This window comes from Danio rerio, chromosome 19 (assembly GCF_052040795.2).
Source record: "Danio rerio strain M-AB ecotype USA chromosome 19, GRCz13ab, whole genome shotgun sequence".
Classification (NCBI taxonomy): Eukaryota; Metazoa; Chordata; class Actinopteri; order Cypriniformes; family Danionidae; genus Danio; species Danio rerio.
In genome coordinates, this window is record NC_141039.2 from 10,834,078 (window position 1) to 10,851,679 (window position 17,602).

Here is a 17,602-nt window from a genome sequence, read left to right on the forward strand (position 1 = left end):
GCGACGCAATTGTTGCTTGCTAGTTTCAGCTTATTCATAACAATTTGCTTTTGTATAATGTTATTATTATCATTAGTAGTATTTATTATATGCATATTTATATTTGTTTTATTAAAAATAAGCTTAGATTTGCCCACCTGTCAGGTTTTAGATCATATGGAGCATAGCATGTGTATTTTGGATATAACTCAGTTTTTTGACCACACTTATTGTTCATTTGTTTGTTTGCTGGAAATTAGAACTGAATTTAGAAATAGTTTTGAAACAATTATTTGTGCTTAATAAACAAAATTAATTATTTATAGGCTAATGGGTGTCTGTTCATACAACACGCTTCCCTATCCACGAGAGTGAAAGTGAAAGTACATAAGGAGGAGGCTCATCTCTCATTCTCGCGCTGCAGATGCTCTGTTTAACTGTTTTCTCGCTAGTGAAGCGCTCAGTTTTTCCATATACAAAGTCCGCCATGTAAATAGCAAATGCGCCATGGCACGACGCAACTGACTCTTAAAGGGAATGGTAGATGAGACTCTGATTATTCTAAAAACACACCTATAACTCATTACAAGAATGATCTCAACCCTGTTAAACCGCGCGCTACGGCGCAAAGCAGATTTTTCCGTCGTTAAAATAGCAAAAGTGGATTCCGACCCGCCCTTAATGCTTTTGCGCCCTGCGCTTTGGACTTTGCGCCTGGATCGTCAAAATAGAGCTTAATGCATTAACAAATAAACATTACATTAATCACTTTGTTTTGGTCAATTGCTTGAATGAATGAGTCAACACAATGGTCATAATTAGGGCCAGACAGAATCTGCAGACAATTTTTGCTATTTCTATGTAAAACTTTCAGAAAAAAAATTATGCTGAACGATTTTAGGAGTATCATAACTAAAATAATAATAATAATAATACCTTTGTAACTTTCATTAAATGTTAACTATTCAAATCTTATTAGATCCAATTATTTGGTAAACAAAGAATGTCTCTTGTATAATATATCTACTAAAAGAAAGAAAATAGTACTTTACAAACTAGATTGTAAATAAATGCATATAAATATTTTCAGATTAGTCAATAATATTACTAAAATTAATTTAAAAAAATAAATATAAATCTACACACATTTACAGTAATAAAATAAACTCAATGACAGGTTAAAAATCTACAGATTTTTTTTTGTGCATGCAGAGTCTATGTGTTCCTAAACATACAGAAATTGAATCCTTCAGACATATACTGTATGTATGACAGATGTTTGGTGTTTGTTTGTTTGTTATATGAATTGCTAAATGAAAACAGCAAAAAAGTTATATATTGCTTACACTTTGCTTGCATCTACTCTACTATTTAGTGTTTGTTGTAAGCATCCATAGGCTTCAGTATCTCAACACCACTTTATCTGACAGCATGTAAACAGTCTATCAGAGAAGAGGTCTGTCTTATTTCAGTAAAAAAAAACAAAAAAAAAACAGTAGAATGTATTCACACGTCAGCCACAGATAAGCCATTAACTAATTAGACAGGATGATGCAATTGGCTGGGAAGCCGAGAGGAAGAGACGGCTTTGCAGACTGTTGCAAGGACAGGACAAGGGCATCAGCAGGGTAAGTAAATCTGTTGACCCTATCCTAACGAAGAGACCCAACATTTCACTATTAATTAACATATCACAGTTATTTCGTCTGGTGTTGTGACATGCTTCATTGTATCCTATTAAATCCACTTCTAAGCTACTGTATACGACCCCGGTATACTGAATCTAGGCCATAGATCTTTCATTATGTAATCACTGATTCTTTACCTTGTCGTTTACCAGCAGCTCCATGGGATTGTTGCCCCACTCAATGAGGACGAGCTCGTTGGCTTGTCCAGGGACAGAGTAGGAGAACGGGGTTCCGAGGCCAGGACCCGAGCCTCCTTTTAACCAAAGACAGACGGTAAGGGCGAAGATCTCGCTCAGAAGGGTGCGCTTGATTCGCCCGTACATGTAGTTGGTGCGCATCGGGAAGCCAATCTGAAACGCGTCAGGATTCTTGGGCTTCTTATTTGATCCTGTGAGATGTGGAAATGAGGAAGCGTGAAATGGGATATTATTTCTCTTCTGCATTTCACAAAAAGCTACTTTTAAAAATAAAAAAGACTCAGATCTACTGTAAGCAGACTGTTTAACTAAATTTTGCAGTGCTTGGACTTAAAGGAAAATTCACCTAAAAATAACAATCACTATTTACCCACCCTCAAGTCAAATTCATTTTGAAGAAAGCTGGTAATCGATTGACATTCATAGTAGGAAAAACATTTATTATGAAAGTAAATGCTTACCATTTCAATTATTTTTCTAAACATTTTCTTTTGTGTTCAACTGACAAAAGTCAAACGGTTTTGAGAGAAGTTAAGGATGATTCATTCATTCATTAATTCATTTTCTTTTGGCTTACTCCCATATTCATCAGGGGTTGCCAGAGCAGAATGAATTGCCAACTATTCCGGCTTTTGTTTTACGCAGCGGATGCTCTTCCAAAACTGGGAAACACCCATACACTCTCACACACACAAACTCATACAACCCTTCAGAGTTTTAATATGACTATAGTATGACAAAATATCAGTAGCCTGTAGTATTTATGGGTGTTTTCCATTCATTCCAACTTCTGAAAAACATTAAGGGATCTTGATCTCTGCTCTGATTTGATGTTAAAAAGTTTGACAAAATGACTTTTATAGACATTTGTAGTCATTAGAAACAACCCTGTCTGTTTTGATCATGCAAATTATTGTATTACTAAAGTATGGGGATTAAAACTTTTAATGTAAATAAAATTCACATTGTTAAAGCTGCAGAGTTCAAATTTGAGCATCAACGTTGTGGGAGCAGAGATCAAGGTCACATAATACATTTCAAATGGGTAAATAAATGATGAACACCCATGAGATACTGATTTATTTACTGTAATAAGTACTCCCCGTGTCCGCATGGGTTTCCTACGGGTGCTCCGGTTTCCCCCACAGTCCAGAGACATGTGCTACGGGTGAATTAAACAAACTAAATTGTCCATATGGTATTTATGTGAATGAGTGTGTATGGGTGTTTCCCAGTGTTGGGTTGCGGCTGGAAGGGCATGCGCTGTGTAAAACAGAGGCTGCATAAGTTAGTGGTTCATTCTGCTGATTAATACTAAGCTAAAAAGAAAATGAATGATGATGATAACAATAATAATAATAATAATAATAATAATAATAATAATAATATATATATATATATATATATATATATATATATATATATATATATATATATATATATATATATATATAATGTTTAACTCTATAAAAGTTGTAAGATGAGCAAAAAAGTAGTGTTCCTTTAAGGATATTTTTTTTCCTAAAAATGTCCTCTATTTTGATAATTAATGTATTGTTTGTTATACTTATTTGTTTAGAATTATTTATTATAATTGTAATTATTTATTATTGAATAAATAATTTATTAATTTAAATAAATAATTTGTAAAAAAATTACTTATTTAATAAAAAAAGTGTTTCTATGATTTTATATTGCAGTTTTTCTCAGTCGCTTTGGTGCGTTTCTCCTAACACTAGTGCATTTCTGCACAACAGTTAATGCATTTCTCAAAACAATTAGTACAAATTGCAAAAACCTAGCTGATAACCTGCAAAAGCGGGTCACATGCTCAAAATGAATAGTTCATTCCACAAAAGCAAGTATTCATGTCAATCAAAGTGTCAGTGCCATTAAAATGAAAAGTCCTGACACCATTGTTTACGAACAAGATGGTCAAATGGCTTTGTCATGTTTTCATCATGACTCTCTACATTTTTCCAATGCAAAAAAAGTCTGATTTTGGTGAAACTTCCTGAAAATGCTCAAGACAGCACTGTATACTATTTGCACAGCCATTTGAAAACTACAGTAAAGTTAGACATCACTGCATTGAGTGAGTACAAGACACTGAATATGTATGTTTCACATTTTTACTGCATTTGGTCTTTGCAATCCTAATTTATTCCCAGCATTGTGCAAAATAATACTGTAAACACACCCTTATTTACAACAAACATAAACTCCCTTTAGGTAGAGCAGTGCACAACTGTAAACAATATTGCAGTACACATTGGAACTGAGCCTACAACATACACAGGTCTGTAAATCATTCATCAAATAGTTCAATTTTAAAGACATTTTCAGGAAAATAAATATTTAAATTTGTTTTATAAAATTTGTTTGACAGATTTTGACAACTAGTTCAACATTTGTGTATGTAAAGACTCAAGTAATAAAATGAAGACTATTAGTTTTATATGGAATGACTGTTCAGCATTTACAAGTTTAGTTAATTTTGACTGACATGACATAAGCAAATGATAATATTATAAACAGCAGAGAGTTGTCTAAAAGCAATTAATGCATGTCCAAAAGCATTCGCAATTTGTTGAAAAGAATGAGAAACTGCTACTAGGATGTGCACAAATGACTAATTGTTTTGAGAAATGCATTAACTGTTGTGCAAATGTAAATAGTGTAGTGAGAAATGCACCAAAGCGACTGAGAAAAACTGTAAACACTGTAGCAAACACACTTTATTTCATTTTTTAAAGTAATGTTATATATTAGTTTTCATATTAATGCTTAAATAATATTTTATTAATTCAAAGACTGATCACGCTCATCACTAATTCAGCTAAGTTTTGTGCTATTCTTCATGACACGTCACCTGCTTCAGTAGGTTTGTGGTGAATGTTGCTCAGCACTGCATCTAGTTTACTGATGGCTCCGCGGACAGGAGATCTTGACCCTGGTGGCTTAAAAGAGGTTGGTGGATGGTGGGCATCATCGTCATTTCCATGGTGTCCATCATCATGGTGGCCATTGCCATGAAGGCCATCGTCACGATGACCATTGCTATAATGGCCATCATCATGATGATCATCATGGTGGTTGTTAGGGTGGCTGTCTTGATGATTGTCATGGCCGTTGTGATGATTGTCGTGGTGATCGTCATGGTGATCGTCATGGTGGTCGTCATGATGATCGTCGTGGTGATCATCATGGTGGTCGCCGTGATGGTCATAGTGATAACTGTAATGGTGGTTACGATGGCGGTTGGAGTGATGGTCGTCGTGATGATTGTCGTGGTTATCGTGATTGTCATCATGGTGGTTACTGGGGTGGTCAGTATGGTGGTAATCGTGGTCGTGGTGATCATAGTGACCGTAGTGACTGTCGTAATGATGATGAAGCTGTTCTTCCAGTGTGTTGATTTTGCGTTGCAGGAGGTCTCGCAATGAACTCGAATAGGAACTGGAGGAATTTCTAGCCTACAAAAAACAAAGACAGTAAACAAATAGTATGGTTTGTTTAGTTTAGCATAAAAAAAAAAGCAAATAAATAAAAAGATATTAAATAAATAAGTAAATAAAAAACTTAAAAATAAGTAAATAAAAATAAATAATTATAAGTAAATAAAATAAAATAATAAAATAACATAAAATAATATAAATAAATTAAATAATAATAAAATAAAATATAAAATAAAATAAAATAAAATAAAATAAAATAACAAATAAAAAATAAAAAAGTAAATAAAAATAAAAAATTAAATAAGTAATTAACTTTTAAAAAAAAATTCATTTACTTATAGGTAAAAAATTTAATGAAAAATAAATAAAAATAGAATAAAATAAATAAATAGCAGTGGCGCAGTAGGTAGTGCTGTCGCCTCACAGCAAGAAGGTCGCTGGTTCGAGCCTCGGCTGGGTCAGTTGGCATTTCTTTGTGGAGTTTGCATGTTCTCTCTGCATTCGCGTGGTACTCCAATTTCCCCCACAGTCCAAAGACATGTGGTACAGGTGAATTGGGTAGGCTAAATTGTCCGTAGTGTATAAGTGTGTGTGTGAATGAGTGTGTGTGGATGTTTCCCAGAGATGGGTTGCGGCTGGAATGGCATCTGCTGCGTAAAAACGTGCTGGATAAGTTGGCGGTTCATTTTGCTGTGGCGATTATTAAATAAAATTAATAAAGGGACTAAGCCGAAAAAAAATGAATGAATAAATGAATTAATGAATTAATTAATGAATAAAAAATAAATAGGTTAATAATGAAAATAAAAATAAAATAAAATAAATAAATTACTAAATAAAATAAACAAATAAATAGACAATTAAGCAATTAGTAATAAAAAAAATAAATAAGTAAATGAGTAAATAAAAAAATAAAACAAAAATAAAATATATCTAAAAAAATAAACAAATAAAATAGATAATGAATAAATAAATAAATACAATTAAATAAAAGTTAATAAAATAAATATATAAAAATAAATAAATGAATAAATAGGTAAATAAAATAAAATAAATGTTGAATTGCCGGTTGCACTGTTATAAAGGTTTAAGAAATAAAAAAGCTACACAGACTGTAAAACAAAATGCTAAAAATGCTGGGTTCCAATTCCTTCATGTTGTCCCAACACAAATCAATTAATTACCTTAATTATTTTTTACAAATTTAAGTGAATTGAACAAATTTAAAATACAAATAAATATAAATACTATAAAGTTATCTAAAAAATCTCAACAATCTTGTTGATTCAGGTCAAATTTAAATAGGCAGTTTGAACAAGTCAAGCAGCAAAGATATTTTTGAGTGCACAATATTACTTAAGGGTTATAAAATTATTGGGAAACATATTATTTAATCAAACTTCCAGTCATGGACTTTGCACTCTGTCTGAGTCATCATAAAATATTAAAAGAGTCTGACCAATATTTTGAAATATATTTAAATTAAATTAAATTAAATTAAATTAGGGTTCTTCTGGTCTGAAAATAGTAACAAATCATGTCAAACACATCTTGCACCTTATTGCTTCAGATGTATGATAGGACCCATGTAGATTATAAATTGTGGGAAAACATTTTATGAAAATATAGCACGCAACCCATGGGATACACATACACACTCATTCACACACACTCATACACTACAGTCAATTTTAGCATACCCAATTTACCTGTACCACTACTTTGGACTTGTGGGGAAAACCGGAGCAGCTAGAGGAAATCTACACAAACACAGGGAGAACATGCAAACTCCACACAGAAATGCCAACTGACCCAGCCGAGGCTCAAACCAGGGACCTTTTTGCTGTGAGGCGAATGTGCTATCCGCTGCTCCACTTCGCCACCCCGTCACCCCTTGTAATTGAAATACTATTCAATAATTTAACCCAACTTTAACTTGTTCCATATTTGACCCAGTGTTGGATTATGGCAACCCAGAGTATTTTTAGAACGTAGACTTGTGTACAAATAAGGGTTATGATATCACAAGCTCAGCCTCCTTCCTCTGATTAGTCACAGTAAATCCAGCTTTACTCAGCACCACAGCATTCTGCACTTAATGGCTCATCAAGGCAGATGGGGCTAATTGGCGATGGCAGTAACTCGCACATTGCAGAGCACCGTCACCTGCGTGCTGTGTGCAGACTGCGCACTTCCTCTCCACCACAACAACACTTCTAGTGAAGCTTCAAATGCTGTCGAAACCACTTTGGGAGACAGAAGCAATGCTTGTTTGCATTCTAAAGTACAGAAGTTAATTACAAATCAAGAGCAATGCAATAGCGCACTACAGATCAGTCAAAATATGATATTTAGTCATTTACATTTAGCAGACGCTTTTATCCTAAGCGACTTACAAATGAGGACAATGAAGCAATTTATACACTATAAGAGCAATAATATGGCTGTAGGCAAGTTTCAGGTGTGTAAAGAAAGTGTAAGAAGCAAAACATTAGTCTTTTTTTTTGTAGTTAATTGAGAGTCAGAGAGGGAATTGCATATTAGTAAAGAAAGTGGAGACTAAATAGTTGAGTTTTTAGTAGTTTTTTGAAGACAGCGAGTGACTCTGCTGTTCTGATGCAGTTAGGGAGTTCATTTTACCAACTGGGCAGATTGACCGCGAGTGTTTTCTTCCCTCTTTGGGATGGAACCAAGAGGCGACGTTCATTCACAGAACGCAAGTTTCTGGAGGGTCTATAAATCTGCAGAAGAGAGAGCAGATAAGAAGGAGCAAAGCCAGAAATCGCTCTGTAAGCAAACATCAGAGCTTTGAATTTGATGCGAGCAGCAACTGGCAGCCAGTGCAAACGGATGAGTAGCCAGGTTCATTAAAGACCACTCGTGCTGCTGCGTTCTGAAGTATCTGAAGAGGTTTGATAGAGTTAGCTGGGAGCCCGGCTATGAAAGTTTGCTAGCATGTCAGTGCTTTAATATTATAATATTTTTAACCCAAGTGCATTGCAACTATATGGTTATTTCTTTGCAGTTGCTTTAGATTGTTTTAGCGTTCACTAAAAGTGAAAGTGTGGACTTTAAAGAACCAGAAAAGAGCTTATGTCATGCAGAAACATTGTCCTGACATCATGTAGGATAGAAATCTATGCAACTGGAAACTGGAAATATCAATTTTCAACTGTAGTTTTCAGGTCTCAGTAAGGCATCTTGTCTATAGGAATAAATAATTCCATGATTGCTAAAGAACAAACTGTATTCAAATTGTTGCTTGCTCAAATATTTAAATCGAATTACATGAACTGTACAAGTAATTTCTGACTGACTTAAACGCCAAGTTGAATCTCATATAGTTAAAAAAAATAAGTTGAAACATGGTTGACATTACATGTTGACATGTCATACACAATACATCAAAGCACACTATACTATTCAAAGATTTGGTTTAGAAATTATTAGCAATTATATAGAAAGTATTAGGCGATGCAGTGGTGCAGTAGGTAGTGCTGTCGCTTCACAGCAAGAAGGTCGCTGGTTCGAGCCTCGGCTGGGTCAGTTGGCGTTTCTGTGTGGAGTTTGCATGTTCTCCCTGCATTCGAGTGGGTTTCCTCCGGTTGCTCCGGTTTCCCCCACAGTCCAAAGACATGCGGTACAGGTGAATTGGATACAGACTAATTTGTTCTGAGTGTATGAGTGTGAATGAGTGTGTGTGGATGTTTCCATCTGCTGTGTGAAACGTGAAGTTGGCGGTTCATTCTGCTGTGGCGACCCCAGATTAATAAAGGGACTAAGCCGAAAATAAAATGAACGAGTGAATGAATAGAAAGTATTACAACCCCAAATCAGAAAAAAAGGTGGGACAGTATGAAAAACGCAAATAAAAAAAGAAGTGACTTCTAAATTTACTTTGACTATATATATATATATATATATTAATAATCACGAATTCCAATTGTGGTTCTTGCAACACATTTTTTAAAAACTTGCAACAATGAAGCATTTACCACTTTGTAATGTTGCTATTTCTTTTCACAACACTTAATCAATATTTAGGGGCTGAAGACACCTAGGAAAGATGTGTTTCAGGTGTAATTTTGTCCCATTCTTCCTGCAAACAAGTGTTGAGGTGGGCAACAGTACAGGGTCTTGTCACATTTTTTGCTTCAAAATATGCCACTCTTTCTCTATTGGAGAATGGTTGGGACAGCAGGCAGGCCAGTCAAGCAGCTTCGCAGTCAGAACTTTGTAATGTGTGCAGAATGTGGTTTTGCATTGTTTTGTTGAACTATGCATGGGTGTTCCTGGAAAGCCAGCATATTGTGCTCTACAATCTTTATGTAATTTTTAGCATTAATTGTTCCATCACAGAAGTACAGAAGTACAAGTTTCTATTGCCATAGGCACCAACACAACTCCATACCATGATAGACCCTGGCTTTTGGACTTGTTGGTAAAAGTCTGAATGATCCTTTTTTTCTGGTCCAGAGCACATGGGGTCCATTTCTCCCAAAAAATACCTGAAAGACTGATCTATCTAAACACAATACATGTTTCCATTGTGTGATGTTCCATCCCAGATGCCTCATAGCCCAGAAAAGTTGACAGTGCATCTGGACACTGTTAACATAGGGCTTTCTTTTGTCACAGGACAGTTTTAACTGTAACTACGTATTACGGTACTTCACAAAGGTTTGTCAAAATAGTCTTAAGCCCATGTGGTGTTATCACTTATAGATGAATGACGATTCTTGATGTTATGCTGTCTGAGAGATAGGAGATGATGGTGGCTCAGCTTTGGCTTGCGCCTTTGTCCTTTACGCAGGATAATTGTGAATTGTTTTATTATGTTATGCACTGTTGAAGATGAAATATCCAAATGTCTTTCTATCTTTCTTTGAGAAACATTGTTATTAAACATTTTAATAATTTTTTCATGTGTTTGTTGGCAAAGTGGCGATCCGCTGCACATCTTTGCTCCTAAAGAACTAGACCTTTCTTGGATGCTGTTTTTGTACCAAATCATAATTACAATCACCTGTTGACATCACCTGTTTCAAATAATATCACTATTTAACAAATTTACCTGATTACTAGCCCCAAATTGCTCCTGTCCCAACTTTTTAAAAAATGTGTTGCAAGAACCAATATTGGAAAAAAGCAAGGAAATTTTCACAGTATGTCCGATAATATTTTTTCTTTTGAAGAAAGTCTTATTTGTTTTATTTGGTTAGAATTAAAGAATTAAATATTTTTTTAAACATTTAAGGTCAAAATTATTAGCCTCTTTAAGCCATATTTTTATAATAATTCTGACTTCTGATTTATTTAGCCGCATTGCACTCATTTTCGTTGTAAACTCAACACACTGGCATAGACACTTGAGAGTGGAACATAGAAACCCCTTGGACTACAAAAGTGTCAAACAGTAACCAGAAGTAAAAATGCTCTCAGTTGAGTCGTTTACAATCAAGGGATGCACTGTGGTATACAGCTATTACTCAATGCAGTAGTATAAATTGGGCTTTAGAAAATTCAAAGTAAAAAAATCACAAACTTTTGATTGATAGCATGCATACATGTGTCAATCAAGCAAATCCTCCCACCTGCAGATTCTCCAGCCTCTCCTTCAGGGCCTGCAGTGTCTTTCCGGTCTGCTCTGGAGAGAATCCCCCATGTTTGCCCAGATATGGAGATTTGCCTCTTTGATTGTCACTGCGGTGCCCGTTTAAGGGGTAGTGTGGGTCAGCGTGGTGGCTGTCGTAGTGTTGCGAGGAATGCTGGGAGCCGTGATGTGAAGGGCCATGATGGTTGTCGTCATGATGTCCTCTCCCAAAGCTCTCGCAGAGAGTCAGTTTCGCTGTCAGCTCCCGAATGGTCTCCCGCTGGTCCAAGATGGTCTCCTTCTGTCGCACAAGGCTCTCCCTCAGGTGAAGGATGGTGGATTTGGCCTCATCGGATATGCCATGTCGGCTGCTACTACTGCTGTGACTACTTGGCAGACCACTAACTGGGCCGTGATGGCCATTTCCATGGCTATTCCCATGTCCGTTGCTGTTTGGCAGGCCGCTAACTGGCCCATGATGTCCATTCAAATGTCCGTTGCTGTTTGGCAGACCACTAACTGGTCCATGATGTCCATTTCCATGTCCATTGCTGTTTGGCCCATGTGAAGAGCCATGGGATGGCCCATGTGAAGCTCCATGCGAAGACCCATGTAAAGTCCCATGTGAAGCCCCGCCTGGTGTGAAACAACTAGGATCTGCATCAGCAGGGATGGGGATGCAAACTAGTTTGGGTTGTGTTCCCCAGTCATATTCCAAACCTGCCACACCACTTACTGCATCCAGCGGCAGGGAAAATAGTAGTAGAAGAAAGATGGAGCGAGAGGGTGGATACAGACCTCGAACAATCCCTCCCCATTTCATGTGTTCTGAGAAAGGCAGGGACATGATGGCATAATTTGTGTTTTTAATCATGATTGTTTTCTTCTTTACAGAAGTGGGATGCACACCACGAAAATAAGTCATGGGAGAACAATCAACGGATTTAGAAATCCACAACAAGTGTCCAAAAAGTGCATTCTTTTTGTTATGTGAGGTTATATCCACTTTCAACGGTTATAAATCCATCAATCACTGACATTCTGGTGTACAAAATCCAGAGCAGGCCTGCTGACGGCTTTTTTTTGTTACCCAAGTAGACGAAATCTTTGGCACACCAGACCTCTAGTGTTTGGCAGTTAGGAGTAATCCTTTAATTTCCGGATCTTGTTCATTTCCCCTGGTTCATCCCTGCAGATTAGAAGAGAGATTTCCATGAGAATTTCCCAAACACAAACACTTTTGGGGGTATATTTTCAGTGGTTCTAATAAAAAACCAAGCATGCAGTAGGATCACGTATATCTCAGTTCTAATTACTGAGTCGATCTGTCAACAGCGTGGCCTTGTTGAGCCAGACAAGCCCCTGAGGTGAATGATACTAACAGCTGAAAACCCCCTCTGCTATTGTAATCAGATTACTGTTACTAGAACTTGATGTAAATGATGAGCGATGGCTTTTAAAATAATGGGAGCTGCCAAGCAATTTAGGAAGCTGGCAGCCAGAGGTGGCTAATGAAGGATGCAGAGGGAGAACAGCAAACTAATGCTACGGGGAGCACATCAGTCTGCTAGCGGGGGCAATATAAAGCTAACACATTACAAACAAAACAACTACTGAGACATTGCTCATTGTCAACTTCAGAGTCTCTGTTTTGGAGGATTTTACTGATGGATGGATGGATGGATGGACGGACGGACGGGTGGGTTGGTGGGTGGGTGGGTGGTTGGATAGATAGATAGATAGATAGATAGATAGATAGATAGATAGATAGATAGATAGATAGATAGATAGATAGATAGATAGATAGATAGATAGATAGATAGATACGGGCGGATCAACGGACGGAAGGATGGATGAAATGATCGAACGATAGAACAGTCGAATGATAGATAGAACAGTAGAATGATGGATGGATGGATGGATGGATAGATGGACAAATGGATGGATAAAGGGATGGATAAATGGATGGATGGATGGATGGATGGATAGAATGATCAAACGTTAGATAGATAGATAGATAGATAGATAGATAGATAGATAGATAGATAGATAGATAGATAGATAGATAGATAGATAGATAGATAGATAGATAGATAGATAGATAGATAGATAGATAGATAGATAGATAGATAAGTGGGTGGGTGGTTGGTTAGATAGATAGATAGATAGATAGATAGATAGATAGATAGATAGATAGATAGATAGATAGATAGATAGATAGATAGATAGATAGATAGATAGATAGATAGATAGATAGATAGATAGATAGATAGATAGATAGATAGATAGATAAGTGGGTGGGTGGTTGGTTAGATAGATAGATAGATAGATAGATAGATAGATAGATAGATAGATAGATAGATAGATAGATAGATAGATAGATAGATAGATAGATAGATAGATAGATAGATAGATAGATAGATAGATAGATAGATAGATAGATAGATAAGTGGGTGGGTGGGTGGTTGGTTAGATAGATAGATAGATAGATAGATAGATAGATAGATAGATAGATAGATAGATAGATAGATAGATAGATAGATAGATAGATAGATAGATAGATAGATAGATAGATAGATAGATAGATAGATAGATAGATAGATAGATAGATAGATAGATAGAACAGTCTAATGACAGATAAAACAGTAGAATGATAGATGGAAGGATGGATAGATGGATGGATGGATGGATGGATGGATGGATGGATGGATGGATGGATGGACAAATAGATGGACAAATGGATAGATAAAGATATGGATAAATGGATGGATGGGTAGATGGATAGATGGATAGATGGATGGATGGATTGATGGATGGATGGATGTATAAAGGGATGGATAAATGGATGGATGGATAGATAGATGGATGGATGGATAAGTGGGTGGTTGGATAGATAGATAGATAGATAGATAGATAGATAGAAAGATAGATAGATAGATAGATAGATAGATAGATAGATAGATAGATAGATAGATAGATAGATAGATAGATAGATAGATAGATAGATAGATAGTTTGAACAGTCAAATTACAGTTTAAACAAATGACAGATCAAAAGAAGAACATATCGAACGAATGTTGAATCAAACTAATGCTACGACCACATGTAAACGGTAAAAAAAAAATTATGATAGGTCAATCAAACGTCAGATCAAACGAATGGTAAAATTAACTAACGGCGGATCAAAAAACTAATACGAGGGCTGATCAATCGAACCAAAAAAATCAAACAAATGGTAAATCGAACAAGTGAAAGTTCAAACAAGTGATAGATTACTTCAAAGATCAAATTGAATCGAAAAAAAAACTATAAATCGAAGAAGAACAACAAGAACAACAGGTCAAACAAACAACAGATCTAACAAATTACACTTATGTAAACACAAATGATAAATATAGTTCAAACTAATGATAAACCACACCAATCACTACTAACATTCACTTTGCCATAGTGTGAATACTGTCAGTCATTGAAACTGTTAGTTGTATCAGTTTGAGCCTGAATCAGACAGAAAATTAAAACGACATAGTTTAACCTCAAGCCTGCTTTCTAAAATCAAGTCTGACTAGTGTCTTTTATATATATTCGGGTCATAAGCATGTGTAAGTAATATGAAACGTTCACATATCTTTTGCAAACAAACAATAATTCTAACAAATGAATGAACAATAGTGTTAGGGTGTATGCAGCCTCAAGCTCAGCAACTAGCCTAACTACATTTTTCTGTAGCTTAAGAGAAGCTCACCTACTTATGATACAATGCAGCTTTTCCAGTACCTCACTTTTTGCAGCAAGAGTAGCCTGACAACAGCTACAGTCCATTTACCGAACCTGCAATGATCTTAAGCAGCACAGCATAGACTTACAAGATCACACACTACAGCAGTGTATTACAGTCAACCGTCTATTGGTATTTAAGGTGGCTGCAGATTAAGAGGGGCGATTCATGGTGTAGCATGACACAAGTTGGAGACTAATCACCCAGGTGACGGTGTCTGATGATCTTAGACCTGAAACACCCGAAGGTTCATCATTGATGATGTGTCACACTGCCTGTAGTATTAAAGAAGGTAAACAAAAACTTTTTTTTAATCTATTACAGTTATTTTGTGAATAATAAATTTACGCAGAAATTACCATTACCATGTTCTTCATCCAAGTTAATTATTTTTGTTATTGCAATGTTTTGTGTTTTGCATTTTGTATTTTGTCTCTTGACCAACATAGGCTCATTCTGAAAACGTAGCCCTATATATAATTCTAGAGATCACGAATTATGTAGCCAGAAGTATGTATGGCTGCATTTCATCTTTAAAACGAATACTACAAGACGGTATATTCTTACCAGCTGACCGCTTATCTCTGTATTGACTGGTGAATCACTGCTTTTGAAAACACTATTGGTTGTGTTTAGGGAAAAAGGAGGGTGGGTCAGTTGATCGGTCAGTCAGTCGACAGCGGCCTCTGGTGGATTTATGCGAGAACAGTAGGTGCGAATAGCATTCACTAGAGCAATTTGAAATTTGAAAAGCTATAAAAAGCAGCCTCTGGTGGATTTGTAAAAAAAAAAAAAAAAAAAAAAAAGTAAAAAAAACGTAGCTCCTGGGACATATACTGTATTTGGCACTCCCTGGAAATTTATGTAGAAGTACATTTTCAGAATGAGCCTGGGTTGCTCTTAACAGTCTGCGAAATTAGAAAACTTTACGTTAAAAAAGATGGCATTTGACATTTTTGGAATTTTGTATTGTTTTAAGTACCGAATATTTTACTTGCAATACATGTTTACTCATGTATTTTCAATATATGCCTTTGCAGTGTATATGCTGTGCCCCATATGGTCTAAAACCTGACAGGTGGGCAAATCTAAGCTTGTTTTTAATAAAACAAATATAAATATGGATATATTAAATAATACTGCTAATAATAATAACATTATACAAAAGCAAATTGTTATGAATGAACTGAAAAAGCCTCCCGAGATGAAGAAGACATAAAAGCAGTGATTTTTCATATTTATATAGGCTAGAAAATAATATGTTTTGTAATATTTTAATCCTGTATATTTATATCCTATATCTATTCTTATTATATCCTATATATCCTTAATATAAAAAACTTTTCATATGTAAAGATATTTGCCTATTGCTCTCTTGTGCGTATTAAGCAGTGTGTAAGCGAGGCGCAACTCTGCGCCAGAGTTTAGACCGGGTTAGTTTTGGTCAAATGAAAAATCTATTATAGTTTCTCAAAATAGCAACGGGCCAGCGGTCCGCCTAAGAACGCCTTCCTTTTTAGACCAGAACGCCTATGGGCGCACAAATGAGCGCTAATGCATTTGCTATTTAAACAGCGTAGCGCAACGCCTCAAAGCGACTCTTGTGCCAAGCTGAAACTACCAAAAGACTATTGCGCCGCGCCTTGCGCCACACTGCGCCAGGTGTTTGATAGGGCCCAAAGTGTTGTTAATTCTGTTCAACTTGTTTTTTTTTTTCTAAAAAAAAAAAAACACTACAAAAATATAGACAAGAGAACCGTTAAAGTACCGAACTGATAATGGGAATCGATAAAAGTAGTAATATCGCTAAAACCTTAACGATACCCATCCCTAATCACTTTACTGTAGGATGTGTGAGTGTGCTGTATGATGGAGTGGGTTAGGTGGGATTGACAAACCACCTGAAGAATAGACTCTTCCTCTCTTTATACAGCAGGCACTTCGTTAGAAATACTTCTGTTTTAGATGGTTCTTTGTATAGCTTAGGATGTGTGTGTGTGCTACATATAGGACAACTTAACACACAAATACACTTCATTGAACATGTACACATATACATCACCTGGCTGCTATATAACTGCAGGTTTACTACGCTTTATATATATATATATATATATATATATATATATATATATATATATATATATATATATATATATATATATATATATATATATATATATATGTATAAACAACTTTTAAATCATCAAGTTATTAGTAATTAGTTACTTAATTAAAGTTATAGTAACTAATAACTTTAACTTTTCTGATTTTGATTGTAACGCAATACTGTTCACCTTTGTAAAGCCACTTTAAAACAATTATTCTGAAAAGTGCTACACAAATAAACTTGAATTGAGTTGAATTGAACTACCTTCAATCTGGAAGAGCCTGTCTGAGGATCTTCCACATCACAGGAAGGGGCTCTCCCTCTCACGTCCCCAAGGTTTACCGCCTAATAGGATCTAAGCAAGGATTAAAGGCCACGGTGGATTGGCTTGGCATGCTTACGGTAGTCTCTTCCTGCAGTATTCCCTTGATCACATGTTTTGATGGGGTTGGGTCGCAGTCTGAGCCAGATCAGAAGCACTGTACCTACATGTGGCCAGCAGCCTCCTAAGAGGCTTGCCCAGTCCACCTGAATGTTTTCTCACGCTGTGCGGCACGCCACCCCAGACAGATCACTAGACAGCTCATGGCATCCTCGTGTGACTGAGTGAGAATCTGAAAGATCAATGTGACTGCAAAGGACACTTTGCCTGACAGCTTAGTTGGACTTGCAGCAAACGAGAAAAGAGTTTATAGTCGAGTTAGCTGCATAATTAAGATCTGCAAGACTAGACCTGTTTTCTTAAGGGCTTTTCACACAAAATTCATTCTTGTGTTAAATAAGGTGCAACGTAAAGTAA

At 36.0% G+C, this 17,602-nt stretch overlaps 3 protein-coding genes across 5 annotated transcripts in view; 2 read left to right on the forward strand and 1 right to left on the reverse strand.

The window, feature by feature from the left end:
• Nucleotides 1–1,075, forward strand: part of si:rp71-15k1.1 — a 465,095-nt gene extending 464,020 nt beyond the window's left edge. The window contains exon 16 of the transcript XR_015515749.1: nucleotides 1,039–1,075. The gene's annotated coding sequence lies outside the window, so the exon portion shown is untranslated. The remainder of the gene's footprint in view (nucleotides 1–1,038) is intronic.
• si:dkey-14o18.2 overlaps nucleotides 1–17,602 on the reverse strand; it is a 66,390-nt gene that overhangs the window by 4,906 nt on the left and 43,882 nt on the right. For both annotated transcript variants that reach the window (XM_087295428.1, XM_087295429.1), the window contains 3 exons: nucleotides 10,917–12,104; nucleotides 4,737–5,340; nucleotides 1,805–2,055 (listed from right to left, as the gene is read on the reverse strand). In XM_087295428.1, the coding sequence (XP_087151554.1) occupies nucleotides 1,805–2,055; nucleotides 4,737–5,340; nucleotides 10,917–11,840 (1,779 nt within the window). In that variant the 5' untranslated portion in view covers nucleotides 11,841–12,104. The remainder of the gene's footprint in view (nucleotides 1–1,804; nucleotides 2,056–4,736; nucleotides 5,341–10,916; nucleotides 12,105–17,602) is intronic.
• cacng6a (calcium voltage-gated channel auxiliary subunit gamma 6a) overlaps nucleotides 14,696–17,602 on the forward strand; it is a 48,009-nt gene continuing 45,102 nt past the window's right edge. For both annotated transcript variants that reach the window (XM_087293780.1, XM_087293782.1), the window contains exon 1: nucleotides 14,696–14,985. The gene's annotated coding sequence lies outside the window, so the exon portion shown is untranslated. The remainder of the gene's footprint in view (nucleotides 14,986–17,602) is intronic.